The sequence below is a fragment of the Gigantopelta aegis genome, chromosome 2 (assembly GCF_016097555.1).
Source record: "Gigantopelta aegis isolate Gae_Host chromosome 2, Gae_host_genome, whole genome shotgun sequence".
NCBI classification, from domain to species: Eukaryota; Metazoa; Mollusca; class Gastropoda; order Neomphalida; family Peltospiridae; genus Gigantopelta; species Gigantopelta aegis.
In genome coordinates, this window is record NC_054700.1 from 37,672,305 (window position 1) to 37,690,636 (window position 18,332).

An 18,332-nucleotide genomic window follows, 5' to 3' on the forward strand; every position below is an offset into this window, starting at 1 on the left:
TTGTCTATCTCTCTCACTCTTTCTTTCTTTCGGTGTGTCTTTAGTGTCTCTTCCTCCCATCCATCTCTCTCTCTCTCTCTCTCTCTCTCTCTCTCTCTCTCTCTCTCTCTCTCTCTCTCTCTCTCTCTCTTCCCTCTCTCTGTCTCTGTTTGTCTCTGTCTGTCTGGCTGTCTCTCTCACTCTTTCTTTCTTTCGGTGTGTCTTTAGTGTCTCGTCCTCCCATCCATCCCCCATCCCCCCCTTCTCTCTCCCATATCTCTCTCTCTCTCTCTCTCTCTCTCTCTCTCTCTCTCTCTCTCTCACACACACACACACACACACATTGACTGGTAACTTGAATGTGTGTGAACTCCTAGTTCCTGTGAATCTCACATCTTCCACCCATTGTGTACCCGTCCCGACATTTCCGGCCCCGTTTATCGTCTAGTAATCATAACTGCACATATCAAATAGAGGAAATGTATGTCATTGTGGCCTAAAGAATGTCGCCTCGCCATAAGCAGTTAAGTAGGCAAGTCCGCTAACCAGAAATATACCGAGAGCCATTACAAACTCACCAGTGATACTTTACAGAAACTTGTATAACACAAGTCTAGTCCACTTTCCAGTATTATACTAACATTCTGCACTAAATCTGACCGACAAAACCGTATTCCCATTTCAAAATCCTATCTGTACATAAGACAGAGTCGAAAGGAAGTTAGGCAAAGTCGTGATTGCTTCCATGATTCATTATCAGTTGTGTGTGTGTGGGGGGGGGGGGGGTAGCTCAGTGCGTTGAGCGCTCGCTTGAGGTGCTTGCGTCGCAGGATTGAACCACCTCAGTGGATCCGTTCAACTGATTGGAGTTTTCTCGTTTCAACCAGTGCACCACAACTGGTCAAAGGCCGTGGTATGTGCTTTCTTGTCCGTGGTAGTAAAGTGCATATAAAAGATCCCTGGCTGCATTAAGAAAATGTAGCGGGTTTCTTCTATTGACTACCAAATTACAAAATGTTTTACATCCAATAGCCGATGATTAATATATCAATGTGCTCTAGTGGTGTCGTTAAACAAAACAAACTTTACCATTATTAGTTGATCGTCCTTAGGAGGACCGTCGCTCCCCTAGGATATCAGTAAAAGTGGTCGAACTGTTGAGGGCACAGATTTTAATTATGTTAATGCATATTTTAATTAGTCTTAAAACATTGTTTATTTGCGATTGCATAGGACTGTACCTTGCGACAGAGGAAGCTGTCCTAGAGAAAAGAAGAAGAAAAACATTCCCTTTGTAGTTTATAAGTTCTTCTTTGTTTAGCTGGAGAAGAACGTAGATTAATGTGACCTAATTAATTTTTTAAGCCCTCTAGTTATTTTGGGCTAGGTCCGGTCTGTGTTTTTCTGACGTCATACTACTAATCCAGTGTCCAGTAGAGCCTACTTACAAAATTATTAATGACAAATTATCTAAATACAAACGATAAAACGTCCACGTTACACGTATGTCACACTAATATGATTTCCACAGTGAATACCAATGTTCAGCTGTTATATTGTATCTCAATGTCGTATTGTTTGGAGTAGTCCGAAGGGACGTAGAAAGTGTGGTTCTTTCTACGTCCGGATATTGTTACATACCCTATATATAGCTGGCATTCAAATCTTGTGACAACATGTTTCAACCGTTTCTCAACCGAAATAGTGCCACAAATAGACACACAAACAAAAAGTGTATAACGTACCGTACTCACTAAATTCCGATTGAAGTACTTGCATCATTATTAACAAAATAAATCTTCCAACCACAACATAAAAAATTTCACCACTATTTTTAATTTGCTAAACAGAGGGAAACATCTCTTCACTATGTTTGGAGATACATATCCTTACTGTGTAGCGTAAGAAAACAGTATAGCGAACGTTAGCGACTGAACGTACCCCAGGCCCAAGTTCTGGTAACTAATTTTCGCAAACGTTTTCAATCTTTTTTGACTGAATTCCGGAGTATTTATTCGGTTTTAACTTGTAGGGTAAAAACATGACTTGCAAACGTAAGCGAGAAACGGCTGGCTGAACTTACCCCTAATCTCCGATGTGGTCATTTGGTTTAACGTGAAGCGCATAAACCAGCTTAGCGAACGTTTTTCAGCTCGATCTGGCTGAACTCAGACCAGTTTTTTAATTATTAGCTATCCGTTTACACCATAAATGTACATATATAGAATTGTAACGAAAATTGCGTGACAAGAATAATTCGTAATATGATCTTTCAAATTCAGCGTTTTGACAATTTTCCAATAAACCACGAACAACGTTTTATTGTAAGCCACGAACAACTGGGAAACACGATACCAGACAATACCAATAGCACCGTACTGTTTATTGGTCTCAGGTACCTAATAATCCACAATTTGTATCAGTTGATTATTGATCTGAAATTATAAATATGTACATTTTAATATTTATGGATACATTTGTAATACCAAAATATTTCACCGAAAAGTATCAAATGCGGTAGTTAATATTTTTTAAAATAAATAATACAATAATTAAAAAAAACACCCAAAAAACCCAACAACAACAACAACAAAAAAACCGTTACCTTTCAAAGACGTATTTTCCGCGATCAGTTAGATGAGACAACAGGCTCGAATCCAGTCAGTATACATTTTGTGTTTTCATTATTCTGCGATCTACTGAGACAATGTTACATGAACATCTACAAATGTCCAAAATATGAGACAAGTTATTTTCAGAACTGCTGACATGCATGTGGTGAAACCTGGATCTACCATTATGATTCTGAGAGAAAACAGGAATCTGCAGGGTGGAAACACCTGAAATCACACAAAAAAACACACCAAAACAAAAACAAAACAAAGAACGTTAAAGAAAATACCATGATTAATATACACATACAATTTAAACGGTTGTAATTGTGGGGTTTTTTTTTATAGGCGAGTTAGTGATTGCATTTATATAGAGAACCGTGTAAATTTAAGTTACTAATTTACACAAGCCCACATACGCACGCACGCACAGAGAGAGAGAGAGAGAGAGAGAGAGAGAGAGAGAGAGAGAGAGAGAGAGAGAGAGAGAGAGAGAGAGAGAGAGAGAGAGAGAGAGAGAGAGAGAGAGAGAGAGAGAGAGAGAGAGAGAGAGGAGAGAGAGAGAGAGAGAGAGAGAGAGAGAGAGAGAGAGAGAGAGAGAGAGAGAGAGAGAGAGAGAGAGACAGACAGACAGACAGACAGACAGAGAGAGAGAGAGAGAGAGAGAGACAGTAAAAAAGTTATTTTTGTTTTATTTAACGACGCCACTAGGGCCCATGCTTATAAAACTTAAAGTCTAGACTTTAATAAAGTCCAGACTTTAACGTAGTGCTATTTGAATGGCGTTGCCATGACGTTAAAGTCTGGACTTTATTAAAGTTTAGACTTTAAGGTTTATAAGCGCGGGGCCAGATCACATTGATTTTTTATCTTATCTTCGGCTATTGGACGTCAAACATATGGTCATTCTGACACTTTTTTTTTAGAGGAAACCCGCTATCGCCACATAGGTTACTCTTTTACGACAGGCAGCAAGGGATGCCACCGAGGCCGGTAGAGAGAGACAGAGATAAAGAGAGACAGAGAGAGAGAAGGATATTTTAAAATCTTACTTCGTGCTACTGTACTATTTATGTGGTTATAATTATTTTGTATTTTTAAAGCTGATGTGCTTCTAATGTTACCCAGTATCCATGTAATAACCACGATGTGAACGGGAAGTAGCTCGTTATATAACGTCTCCAATATCGACAGTCCTCTAGACCTATATATTATTTCAACTTCGGAAAATAACCAACGTCAGTTAACTGTGGTGTGATCACCCCTGGCATTTCCTTGATTGGAGTATATCAATAAAGTTACAAGACCGAGGAGTCGAAGAAACTCTTAAAGGGACATTCCTGACTTTGCTGCAATGTTTAAGATGTTATCGACTAACAAAGTCTTTTTAACGATTGTAATTACATATCAAACATATTTTTCTGCATAAAATATTAGTGGCTGTAAATTAAACGTGTTTCTGATAGTACTAATATTTGCAGGCCCTACTAGGTTAAATGTCATTTTATTTCCAAAAATATAATTTTGAAGACAAAATCCAGTTTGGGCTTCTTACAGATATTAAGACGACCAGAAACGCATTGAATATACAGACATTGGTATTCTAAACCAGAAAATATATTTAATATGTAAGTTATTATTCTTATGATTCTTAAGAAGACCTCAGGGAATAATAGTCTAGAAGTCATTGCACTACTTTCTGTAAATAAATAGAGGATACTCCCAGAGTGTCTTGTGATATCATAATTTATTAGCACGAATTGATAAAAGTATGAAATCCCAGGCTTGCAGAGGATTTTTATACTTTTATCAACAAGTGCTGATAAATTATGATATCATAAGACACGAGGGAGGTATTCTTTTTATCATCCATTATCATTCTTTTCATTTGCGACAGTTGTAAATAATGTTAGTAATGTGGGTTGAATGACAGCGGTAGACTCGTTAACTAGCAGAACGGCAATGGCGTGACGTCACTAATGGTAGGTTTAGCGCTGAAACAAACACAGTGACGTAACTGTGGTGTTTGTGACCACGAAATAATGGAAGGAAAGGTCTCACTACACAGATGTCATCTGCCATTGAAACCCATGTTAAACTGCCCAACTTCAATCGAAGATTGCCCATAGAACGGGTTCTCATTGGCACTAACAACATACACCATTGTGAACATACATTATATAAGCATTTATTTTCACTCCAAAATTGAGAAGATTACCGTCTCCGTTTTTTGCTATAAGACCGTATCTGGCTGTAGTACTGGTCCGAACAGGTGGTTCATTAACCGATTCACTCCGGCTGTCACTTGCGCTATATACCCATGTCCCAAAAGGTCGATGCACAATATTACAAAATAACATGGGCAAAATACAGCTAGAAGGCTTACCATTAAACATACATATTGTTTTAATTCTTCACCATTTCCTAGAAGTGAATATGTGAACCATAACATGTGTCACAATTGGGAACTATAGTGGACCGTGATCAATGAACTCTCACCCGGAAGTGATCTGTGTAGTGAGACCAAAATATGGCGCTGACTCCATCTTTATTCAAGTGCGCATGCGTAACATACATGTGTTTTATCAATGGATCAGTCATTGCAATAATGGTATGGAGCAGTCATTGTTCCAAGGTGACACAGAACGTCAACACACTACAACTCTTCCCTGCTAAATCTGGACTTGTCTGGAGATTTAACATTATGAAACCCTTATCAGTCTTTACTGAAACAAACTGTTAACATCAAATCTTTTGATATTATGAAATTAACTCAACTGAACTAACTAAACTGGAGTGAGGTCTCTCGAGCTGTGACCAACACTCTTAGTGGTTTTGAGGGATTATTATGCCCCGTCAAACCACCAAACTACAGATAACCCGAATCACAAATCCAGACGTTGTGGAGTGCGACGAACACGCTGGGAACGACGAACCATAGGTTCTGGTGTCCGATTCTGATTGCGATCCGGAGGAGCAGGAGTTTTAGCCGTTTTGCTGGACTGCTAGCCTTGGTTTTCATCTCATCATCTACTGGTGATGTCGAGACAGGTATGGTGAAGTTGTCTGGAATGGACTCCATTGCTGGTGGCATCCGAGAGTCTCTAATTTGATCAACATGACGTTTGCAAGTGGTATTTCCAGATACTTCCACCTGGTACGATAGTGGACCATTCCTAGGGCTGATTACTCCTGGTACACACTTTTGGTCTTTTCTGTTTTCTCGAACAGCCACGGTTTGTCCAACCTGAAGTTGTCGAGCGACACTATGACCGGAACGTTGCTTAGCTTGTTGATTTTCAACAGTTCGCCTCATGTTAGGTTTTACAAGATCAAGACGAGTTCTCAAGTTTCTTCTCATCAGTAACAACTATGTCATCTAGGAGAACCTCAGTACCGGAAATACCTTGCAGTACTTGCTCTATTGTACGCTGCCAGATAGCGGGTGCGGTTTTGATACCGAACGGTAGTCTGTTATACCGATACAGTCCTTTGTGTGTGTTCACAGTGAGATATTTCTTTGAATCTTCCTCAACTTCCATTTGAAGATACGCCCGAGTCAGATCGATCTTGGTGAAATATTGTCCACCAGCCAATTTTGCGAAATTATCCTCTATCTTGGGGAGAGGGTATGTGATGTCCTGGAGCACAGGATTCACAATAACTTTAAAGTCACCACATATACGAACACGACCATCGGTTTTAACTACAGGAACAATTGGGGCGGCCCATTCAGTGAACTCAACTTTGGAAAGTACTCCAGACTGTTCAAGTCTCTCTAATTCAGATTCAACTTTTGGCTTCAAGGCATATGGTACATTTCTTGCCTTGAAAATTTTTGGTGTGCTGTCATCAGGGACAATCAACTTCGCTTTCAGATCCTTGAGTGTGCCCAATCCCTCTTGGAATACTGAATTATACTTGTTCAGCAATGCTTTTAGTTTTGGATTTGAACGGTCAATAATTGGAATATCAACAGAATCATGGAGACGGTGTATTTCTGTCCAATCAAGCTCTATTTTCCGAAGCCATTCACGACTAAACAGGATCTCTTTCCCTTCTGGAACGATGTACTAATCAAGATTCTGGGACTGCGATTTGTATTTAACCTGTACATTTATTACACCAACTGGTGACAATTTCTGACCAATGTATGTTTTCATCTGTACACGAGTATCCTTTATTTTAATGTGACTGAACAGTTCCTTATAGTCCTCACATGGAAGAACAGAATAGGCAGAACCAGTGTCGAGTTCCATTTTCAGTGGTTTTCCTTCTACTTCGGGTTGTACCCAAATCAACTCGGTAGTTTCCCTAGTGTGTGTATGCTACCAATGATAACATCATGGTTATCGTTCTTATCTTTTTCAATACTATGGATCCCTTTAGATTCCTTTGGGCGGTTTTGTTGTGCACGTGGCTTACTTCCCCTGTTTACTTTTGTAGAACGACAGACAGGGCTAATATGTCCTACTGTGTTGCACTTGTGACAGACGGCATCTTTAAATTTACATTCAGCTGGAGAATGCGGACCTTTTCCACAGCGATAACATATCGCAGGTGGATGTTTCTTAACAAACTTTTTAGCCTGCAGTCGACCAACAGTACCATCAGAAGTTGTGGTGGACTTCCCTTGTAACTCAAGTGTATCGCGAGATGCAGCCTCAACTGACTTAGCAGCTTCGACTGCTATGTCGAATGTAAGATTTCTGTCTTTTAAAAGTTTTTGTAACACACGTTCGCTTCAAAGACCGAAAACAAACTGATCTCTGAGGGCGGTAGTTAAGTTAGGACCAAATCCGCAGTGCACCGATAACCGTCTAAGGTCAGCTACATATTCTGCATGCTGATGACGTTTGGACAAGCGGAAGCGCTCACCTATTTCAGTAGGCCTTGGATCCAAATGTTCATTTACAATGCTAACAATGTTGTTAAAACCAATCTCGAGAGGTTTATCAGCGGAACATAAATTTTTCAGCAATCCGTACGTTTCATACCCGATCAAACTCAGAAAACTTGCGACTTTTTGTTCATCTTTTATGTTATTTGCCAAGAAATACAGTTCAGCTCGTTCTACGTAAGTCGACCATAGTTCCTTTGAAGGATCATACACGTCTATTCATCGAGTAACGCTACAAAGGGCGGTCTAATTGTGGACAAATTCGCGAACTTCGACGTGGGGAAACATTTCAGTACAAAGTATTGTGTATGTGTGTTCTGTACATTGCTTATATACTTTTAAACCAAGCGGCAACAAAATTCGCCATCCTCGTCGCCAATTGTGGTGTTTGTGACCACGAAATAATAGAAGGAAAACATGGCGCTGACTCCATCTTTATTCAAGTGCGCATGCGTAACATACGTGTTTACCAGTGGACCAGTCATTGCAATAATGGTATGGAGCAGTCATTGTTTTAAGGTGACACAGAACGTCAATACACTACAGTCACAAAACATTGTCTTGTGATTAAAATTTGATCAATCAAGATTATAAGGAGATATCGCAAATTATAGTGCCAGCGATATCTCCTACAAAAGCCTTTAATGGATGATAAAAGTTTTTATTATAATTATGATGATGATGATGATGATGATGATGATGATTATTATTATTATTATAAAGGAGTGTCAATGCACGTACATATGTGAGAGAGCGGGTGTACGCACGTGTGTTTGTACCTTATAATTTCAAATACCTCAAATGTCTTCTTTTTTTTACATATTGACTATGTTATTCAATAATTGATAGACTAGTATTTGTAAGACATCACATATTTATGGACAGACACATACTTTATTAATGTCAGGAGGGGGGGGGGGGGGGGATTTAGCTCAGTCGGTTGAGTCCTTTCTTGGGGTGCTTGCATCGCAGGATCGAACCACCTCGGTGGATTCATTCAACTGATCGTGTTTTTCCTCGTTCCAACCAGTGCACCATAACTGGTCAGAAGCCGTGGTATGTGCTTTCCTGTCTGTGGGAAAGTGCATATAAAAGATCCCTTCCTGCACTAGGAACAATGTAGCGGGTTTTCTCTGATAACTACAAGTCAGAATTACCAAATATTTGACATCCAACAGCCGATTATTAATTTATCAATGTGCTCAAGTGGTGTTGTTAAACAAAATAAACTTCAACTTTTTATTAATGTCTGCTTATATAAGCAATAAAATATACTCAATTAATTAAAAACCCATTTTCTTTATATATTTGACAATGCACAACAACAAAAAACAAGAAGAACTAAAAAAAAAAAAAAAAAAAAAAAAACGTTGTCATAATTTACTTAATCAACGTTAACTTCATAAATTATCTGTGATGAAAACTTGCTAACATTATTAGGGGCGGGACGTAGCCCAGTGGTACAGCGCTCGCTCGATGCGCGCCCGGTGTGAGATCGATCCCCGTCGGTGGCCCCATTGCGCTATTTCTCGTTCCAGCCAGTGCACCACGACCGTGTATGTACTACCCTGTCTGTGGGATGGTGCATATAAAAGATCCCTTGCTGCTAATCAAAAATAGTAGCTCATAAAGTGGCGACAGCGGGTTTCCTCTCTCAATATCAGTATGGTCCTTAACCATGTCTGACGCCAAATAACCGTAAATAAAATGTATTGAGTGCGTCGTTAAATAAATTTATTTTTTTTTTTTTTTTTTTTTTTTGCTTACATTAAGCAACACGTGACCGATAAATCTACTGTCCTTTAATGAATTGTGTTGAGTGTATGTTATAAGCGGCACGAATGGATCATATACTTTATTATAGTGCACTCTGATTGAAATCAGCTCTACCGGTCTACCAGTAGTAATAGCTATAGACCAGCGGAGCTGATTTTAATCAGATTGATTATAGTGTCGTAGACTATAGTAAACAAAATGCCTGTTCCCAAGGAAAGATGACTCTAATCATTACCGATAACTCCGTATATCGTACGTAGGCAATGGAACCAGCTTCGTGTTCACGGGGACGACCGCTCGCAAACAGTTTGACTGGTTTCCGTCATATCATGCCATATTACGTTCTTTTGAAATTAGAGGCAAAACCAGTCTACCGAACGACCGTTCTTTAAGATGCTTCAGTTAGCACGGCTCTGTTAACACGAACATGGATGAATGGTACGTAGTCATAAGGGTATAATTTTAAAAACAAAACCAGTGTGCAATTATGTGTGTAAATCATAAAAGTAATGGTCATGTAGTGCAGGGCGCACATTAAGTCAATACTTTTCTTAATGTGCAGGGCGAGTTGCTTCCCTCTATTTAGCAAATTTAAAATGGCGAGCAAATTTTTTATGTTGTCATTGGAAGGTTTATTTTGTTAATAATGATGCAAGTACTTAAATCGGGATTTAGTGTGTACGGTAGGTTATTCATTTTTAGTTTGTGTGTCCATTTGTTGCACTATTTCGATTGAAAAACGGTTGAAACATGGTGCCACAAGTTTTAAATACCAGCTATATTGTAGGGTATGTAACAATATTCGGACGTAGAAAGAAAGAAAGAACCACTTTCTACGTCCCTTCGGACTATGTGCCATGATATTATTGTTTTGGGACAGGTACACACTAAAATGCGTATTTTTATTAATGCAACTGTTAAAGATCACACTGCAAAACAAAAAATAATTAATTGTTTTCACAAAATTTACTTTAGTTTTAGTTTTACCTCACATCAATTGAACAATTCAGTTGGTATTTGTTCTGACTGTGAACCCAGTGGATGCTAGCCATTTGTGTTAGTCGGTAGTAATTTCCTGTACCTCTATGCAGAGCACCACATAAATGGCAAGTTGTGGAGCTAACATAGTACATCTACCTAGTATCAACAACAACAACAACAACAACAACAACAATTAATGGACCATTCGTTTTGCTTGTCCAGAATACTTTTTTTTAAACATTCGTGTTATCTTGTTCTTTACATGATTACGTTTGGTTGGTTATTTTTCCTAGCTGATGACAAAGGTTAAAAATATATATTGTGTCAAGTAATTAATGCGTCGATACATCGGACGCATTTTTCGCATTAATATTTTGCTCACATTAATTTCATGATGTACGGTAATTTATTGAGATAATTCGGTGAAATCTTAAGAGTTGGCTGTACAACCACGCGCGGCCACGTGATTCCAGTAGCTGAGAGTGGCCGACTTCCGGCAGCCATGGGGTCCTCCATTGTGTATTCTGGCGTAGTCTTCACAGCTCGGTCGCCCTTGCCCGTGCAGTACGTGCCATATCGACGCATGTTCCTTCTCACGCATTCTTCCGCACATGTTTTACTTTTGGCACACGCTTCCCAACCTGCAATGTATTGTGTTTTAATATGTAGAAAATAATTTTCTGTCTCTATCATTGTCCCTCAAGCGCAAATAAAAGATCCCTTGCTGCTATCGAAAGAGTAGCCCATGTAGTGGCGACATCGGGTTTCCTCTCAAAATCTGTGTGGTCCTTAACCATATTTCTGACGCCATATAACCGTAAATAAAATGTCTTGTTCTATCTTTATCCCTCTTACATTTTTCAAAATATTTGTATTTATTATTTATTATGTTTTTTATTTGCAATAATTCCTATCTTGATATAATTAAACGAGACATACCAGTGAAAATGTAACGTAAAATCTGTAACATGTCGTCCACAGATTCAGACTAACGCAGATCGACTCTGATTAAGAAAATATTTATAGGAACACAGAAGCAGAGATCTGTGTAGGAACGCCGACAAATTGGTCGAGTTGAAACCTGTTCAACTTTTCAGATCTGTCGCAGAACGGCTGCGCCCGTTACAGATTTTACGGTAAAGTTTGTTTTATTTAACGACGCCACTAGAGCACATTGATTTTTTTAAATTATTGGACGTCAAACATATGGTCATTCTGACACTGTTTTTTTTAGAGGAAACCCGCTGTCGCCACATGGGCTACTCTTTTACAACAGGCAGCAAGGGATCTTTTATTTGCGATTTTACGGAAACCAGACGTCACAAGGTATAAAAAAAAGTTAGTTTGTTTTGTTTAACGACACCACTAGAGCACATTCAGTTATTAATCATCGGCTATTGGATGTTTGGTAATTTTGACATATACGTAGTCTTAGAGATAAAATCTTTATCTTTTATGTGCACCATTCCACAGAGTGGTAAACCGCTCGCTTGATGCGCGGTCGGTATGGGATCGATCCCCGACAGTGCATCAAAATATATAAAAGCTATATTTTTAAAAAGGTGCACATATGATATTTTCTTCACCCCTACAACCTTGTGCTTAATCTGTGTGCACAATGCATTGACTATTACTTATTAATAGGAAGTGTTAAGAATTTACTCACTGGATCCTGGTTTACCGCAGTCATGCCAGTAGCCGGACTTAATTTGAAAATACCCACACGACAGTGACCCTACATCCATGTGGCATCCCAGCGGCCGGCATCCAGATTCGTGCTACAAAGAAAACAAAAATTGTTTAACGACTCCACTAGAGCATACTGATTTGTTATAACTATTTCATCGGTTGTTGGATGTCAGTCATTTGGTAATTCTGATTCAAAGACTTCCGACAAAACCAGCTACATTTTCCCATCAGCAGCAACTCCAGGAATCCTTTACATACATTTTTCCACAGACAGCACAACACAAACCACGGCTTTTGACGTACCAGTCGTGGGGCACTGGCTGTGACGAAAAACCCCACCCTCAATGGGTCCACTTTGGATGTTCGATCCTTCGTCATCAAACACCAAATAATATGAAAAGTTTGATGTTCTAAAATTGGAGGGAGATACTGTTTCAGGCTGTTTTACGCCGACGGGTTTTCCATGACAAGGAAAAACTGCAAGCGTAGAAAGGAAACACTGACAAATTTTTCTTGTCAGAGCCTGTTCGTTAAAAAAGCTAGGCATGCTATTATTTCGTAGAAATTTGAATGAGATATTTAGACGTGTAGTTAGCGGTAGTAGGTTGCAGTGGTGGTAGCGGTGTTGGTTTTGTTGTTGTTGATGTTGTTGTTGTTGTTGATGTTGATGATGATGATGATGGCTATAATGATGATATCATCATCATCATGACGGTGATGATGATGATTTTGTTGATGATCATGATGATGTTGATGATCATGATGGTGATGATGATGATGATGAACGTGATGATGATAATGATGTTGTTGATGATCATGATGATGTTGATGATCATGATAGTGATGATGATGATGAACGTGATGATGATGATAATGATGTTGTTGATGATCATGATGATGGTGATGATGATGATGATGATGATGATAATGATTATGATGATGATACTGTTTCAGGCTGCCCCGGAGTTTGGTTTTGTGTATGTGGGTGTCGAGTATAAAAGCAAACTGTCATGTATAGTCATTATAAGTGATCATAGGTTGCAGTACACCAAACACATGTTGTATCTCAGCGGGTTCATCTTGAAGGTGAGCCCTACTTTTGATCCCAGTCCTGTCATTAGTGACAGGGTTTATTGCATAAAATGTTGTTTTATCGGGCCAGTAAATTCCTGTAAATTCTTTTTATTTGAATTAGTGCCAATGAACCAGCTACTAAAAAAAAAGAACAAAGAAAGTAATGTTTTATTTAACGACGCACTCAACACATTGTATTTTACGGTTATATGGCGTCAGACATATGGTCAAGGACCACACAAATATTGAAAGAGGAAACTCTTTTCGATTAGCAGCAATGGACCTTTTATATGCACCATCCCACAAACAGGATAGTACATACCACGGCCTTTGATACACCAGTCGTGGTACACTGGCTGGAACGAGAAATAGCCCAATGGGCCCACCGACGGGGATCGATCCCACACGAACCAGCTACTATTGTGCTTGAAACATGAACAGGGTCCTACAAGACATAGGATGACAATTGTGGTGCGGAACTAGGGTAGATAAAGACGCTTACCGCTGTCTGGAACGAGCAGCTTATATAACTCCCATTTCTTTGGGGCAGGACGTAGCCCAATAGTAAAGCGTTCGCTTGATGCGCGGTCGGTCTAGGATCGATCCCCGTCGGTGGTCCCATTAGGCTATTTCTCGTTCCAGCCAGTGCTCCACAACTGGTGTAACAAAGGCCGTGTTATTTGCTATCCTGTCTGTGGGATGATGCATATAAAAGATCTCTTGCTGCTAATCGAAAAGAGTAGCCCAATGAAGTGGCGACAGCAGGTTTTCTCTCTTAATATCTGTGTGGTGCTTAACCATATGTCTGACGCCATATAACCGTAAATAAAATGTTTTGAGTGCGTCGTTAAATAAAACATGTCCTTCTTTCCCATTTGTTTGGGTTTATTTTTACTTTAAAGGAACCTTTTGTGACACCCAATAGCCGATATGTAGTTTTGTGCTGGGGTGTCGTTAAACATTCATCCTTCCATCCATCCACCCAAAATCCATCCACCCATCCATCCATCCATCCATTCATTCATTCATTCATTCATCCATCCATCCATTCATTCATTCATTCATTCATTCATTCATTCATTCATTCATTCATCCATTCATTCATTCATTACTTTAAGGACGAGGTGTGATACTATTTATAGCCATGGTGTATATGTTGATTGAAACGCTGCGTGTACATGTAATGTGTCAGTTTTAGCCACACATATGTTACCATTGTCGTCTATGTGATTTCATTTGGTGGTATACACCCTAAAACAAGTGACACCATTAAAGGGACATTCCCGAGTTTGCTGCATTGTAAGATGTTTCTGACTAATAAACTATTTCTACGATTAAACTTGTATATTATATATTTTTTTTTGTTTAGAATATCAATGTCTGTATATTCAGTGTGTTTCTGGTCGTCTTAATATTTGTAAGAAGACCAAACTGGATTTTGTCTTCAAATAATTTCGTACGTACGAAAAAAGTATATTTTAGGAAATAAAATGAAATTTAACCTAGTACAAATATTACAACGATCAGAAACACGTATAATATATAGCCACTAATATTTTATGCAGACAAATATATTTGATATGTAATTCCAATCGTTAAAAAATTGTAGCAAACTCAGGAATGTCCCTTTAACTTAATTATATTGACGTACACTGAACCCAGTGAAACAATTGCGGCCAAGTAAATTAATACTGCTGTATTAAACAAAAGCAAATATCGTTGATGGATTTTCAGTGTAATCTCCGGAAATTGGAAACCAGATCAACATGCTAAACAATATAATGAGAGAACGATATAAGGGAACACTTAGTATTCAACACACTAAAATGTGGGCTACAATAATTGTAAACCAAATTTCAGCACTACATGTATTGGTGTGACGGTGTCAGTAAAAGGTACAAAGATAAAACGTGACACTGAATGTTAGTGAGGCCAAACAATATAATAGTTGCGGTTCCTATTACCCGACCGTCCCTAGGAAAACCGTGCAACACTAATAACGTTTTAAAAGAAAATCAAAAAAAAAATGCTGACCGAGTCTCATTTCATATCACCAAATAGCAGATTAGAAAAAAACAAAAACACTTGCACAATATTCAATTGAGAATTAAATTGCGTTCGGTTTGCTCTCTTACTACATATATCTTAATATATAATATTTCAGTCTATAAAACAGCATTATACAATTCTTACCTGTCCTTAAAAAACTGAAGAAAAAAAACACAGAAAAAAACCCCAAGAAAAAAAGAAAGAAAATCAAGATTTGAGCTTAGCTACCTAGTCTAATTGTTTTGCCTGATGTCCTCGGAACCACACATATTATTCTGTTTGGCCTAATGCGAGATTGAATGTCACTAATACGGTTAACATTCAGACACTCTGGGTGGGGGATTTGATTGCAGTCATTCGTTTCTTTGATGTTGATATGATGCGATCCCGTTTTTTAGTTCCGTCAGTATATATTAGGAATGGAAACTTTGGCGAAATTCTATAGTTTAATTAGCCATCACGTCAAACCACACACCACAAATCGCGACCTATATGCATTCAAATATTAATTAACGCCCGAGGGAGTGGGTGGGTATAGATCTAAGCGTTATAGAGTTACAGAGGGTGGGTAGGTGTCGTACTGAACAGCGTTATGTCATGGTTTTTAAAGTTCTAACAAAAGTCTCTCTCTCTCTCTCTCTCTCTCTCTCTCTCTCTCTCTCTCTCTCTCTCCTTCCCGGCCTCGGTGGCGTCGTGGCAGGCCATCGGTCTACAGGCTGGTAGGTACTGGGTTCGGATCCCAGTCGAGGCATGGGATTTTTAATCCAGATACCGACTCCAAACCCTGAGTGAGTGCTCCGCAAGGCTCAATGGGTAGGTGTAAACCACTTGCACCGATCATTGATCCATAACTGGTTCAACGAAGGCCGTGGTTTGTGCTATCCTGCCTGTGGGAAGCGCAAATAAAAGATCCCTTGCTGCTAATCGGAAGAGTAGCCCATGTAGTGGCGACAGCGGGTTTCCTCTCAAAATCTGTGTGGTCCTTAACCATATGACTGACGCCATATAACCGTAAATAAAATGTGTTGAGTGCGTCGTTAAATAAAACATTCTTCTCTCTCTCTCTCTCTCTCTCTCTCTCTCTCTCTCTCTCTCTCTCTCTCTCTCTCTCTCTCTCTCTCTCTCTCTCTCTCTCAGTGTGCTCTAGTGGTGTCATAATACAAAACAAACTTTAACTTTTCTTCTCTAAGACTACATGTCAAAATTAAAAGAAAAAAGAAAGAAAGAAATGCTTTAATTAACGACGCACTCAACACCGAACCCAGTACCCTGTTGATCGAGTGTGGAGGCGAGCGCGAGCGATCGCTCGCCTTTCCTGGCGAAGACTGCCGATGGCTTAACCACGACGCCACCGAGGCCGGTCCAATACAGATCAAGTCGAGATGAAATGCTTATCTTTTGGCGGACATTATTTTACATACCTTGCAGATGCAGTCAAGACATTTCTGGGAAATTCCTGTTAAAGAGATTAGATACACATTAAATCAGTTTATATCTTATGACACAATTATAGTATATCTCCGACATGCATTAAGACTTCGATAGTAATGCGATGTTCAGTTGCAAAAACAAGAAACCTTTACAGGAACACTCGCGGATAGTTTGACTGATACGGTGCTAAAGGCGTACGTACATTTTTGTAGGGAAGTCGGCTAATTTTTGCCCGAATTAAACGAAAATACCCGAATCAGGATAACAAAGTTTATTCATACTTGCATTACAACCAAACAGCTATATAGGGTTTTAAACGAACTACTGTGTGTGTGGGGTTTTTTGTTTTTTTTTTGTGGGTTTTTTTTTTTTTTTTACATGGATTACAATTAATATTGTGAATACAATGAAGGAAATACATCTAGTGAAAAGGTATCTGTTGAGCTCATTTTGTTCGAACGTTTCCATCGTTTTTTCCCCGAATGCGAAGATTTGTTTACCCCCGTGTCGTATGTTTATGCTGTCAAGAGGCGTCTACAGGGAGTGTGACATCATTAAAGATTGGAGTTTAGTCTCTAAAGTTTTATAAAGCACGAACCCTTAAAACCTCAGCGCATCACTTCTCGGATGGGCTCACTAAACATTCAAGTTCTGCACCTTTATCAATCAATATTGCAAGATATACGTGGACTGTATAATAGACATTTAAAGACTTCACCTGAACCAAGAACTGAAGATGGCAAGCAGCACTTTCTGGACGCACTGCCAGAACACAATCCACTGACGTAACTTCCGGCACAGTGTGAGGTCTTTTCCTGACAGTTCCCGCCCTGGTTGGTACAGCGACTATCAGAACCTACGGCATCGTCAAAATAACTTCCATTATAAACTTTGACCAAGTCCCACGAAGCGATCTTAGCGTCAAGATCATCTTAAGGGGCCTTTTCATGCATTATGCGATTAATCGTACAGACTGGTAGCATGCGATCGAACCCTGCTTTAAGAACATGGGGCAGGTATGTACTTTAGGTGATCTTAGGCAATATAGTTAAGATCGCTTCGTGGAACGGGGCTCAGGTTGTTCTGTTAAAAAGATCGCGAAGGTGGAGTGGGATTGAGGAAGGGTGTTTTGCGGGCAACTGAAGGAAATTAAGTTTAAAAATGATAATAAAAATTACTAGAAAATAACAGAACTGAAATAGAGTCTATTTTGTCCAGATGTAAATGATAAAATTAGCGGATATATTGCATTTACCTTTAACACTATGGTTTAATTCTAACCACCCTAGTCTTAATTCAAAGTACTAAAACAAGTCAAAACCTACAGCATCGACAAAATAACTTCCATTATAAAACTGGTTCAGTGTGATTCGGGAAGGGTTTTTCGGGGGCAGTTGATAGAAATTAAGCTTTAAAAGTCTTCTAAAATTACTAAACAAAAGAATAGAAATGAAATAGAGCCTACTTTGTCCGGATGTAAATGATATAATCAGCGGATATAATGCATTCACCATTGACACTATGGGTTAATTCTAACCATTCTAATCTTAATCCGAAATCCTAAAACATGTCTCATATACATAATCATCATTTTAACCGTAACCTTTGCCTTGGACAAGACCTACGAATGATGAACATTGCCAACCAAACCACGAACACATTTTTGGAATTTGGCGTGTGCCTTAATGAAATAATTCCTTCACGTTCTCATGATTCTGTATATAAATTCGTTGACCCTGGTGTCCGTATCTATCCTGTTTCGACTAAAATGTCTTTTTTAGCTACTACAAACGCCAGAACAACCAGAGACACGTCAGAGTTGCAAAAAAAGTTTTAATTTG

At 39.0% G+C, this 18,332-nt stretch overlaps 2 protein-coding genes across 2 annotated transcripts in view; both read right to left on the reverse strand.

Annotated features, from left to right (window-relative positions):
• Positions 1-5,923: 5,923 nt before the first annotated feature.
• LOC121388400 (uncharacterized protein K02A2.6-like) lies at positions 5,924-7,202 on the reverse strand. The gene is made up of 2 exons (XM_041519711.1): positions 7,076-7,202; positions 5,924-6,651 (listed from the first exon to the last, which is right to left on the reverse strand). Exons 1-2 carry the CDS (start codon positions 7,200-7,202, stop codon positions 5,924-5,926), a joined length of 855 nt encoding a protein of 284 aa, XP_041375645.1.
• Positions 7,203-10,441: 3,239 nt separating this feature from the next.
• Positions 10,442-18,332, reverse strand: part of LOC121388409 — a 14,338-nt gene continuing 6,447 nt past the window's right edge. The window contains exons 4-7 of the mRNA XM_041519721.1: positions 17,210-17,347; positions 16,482-16,516; positions 11,915-12,026; positions 10,442-10,889 (exon numbers count right to left, since the gene is read on the reverse strand). Coding sequence (XP_041375655.1) covers positions 10,627-10,889; positions 11,915-12,026; positions 16,482-16,516; positions 17,210-17,347 — 548 coding nt within the window. The 3' untranslated portion in view covers positions 10,442-10,626. The remainder of the gene's footprint in view (positions 10,890-11,914; positions 12,027-16,481; positions 16,517-17,209; positions 17,348-18,332) is intronic.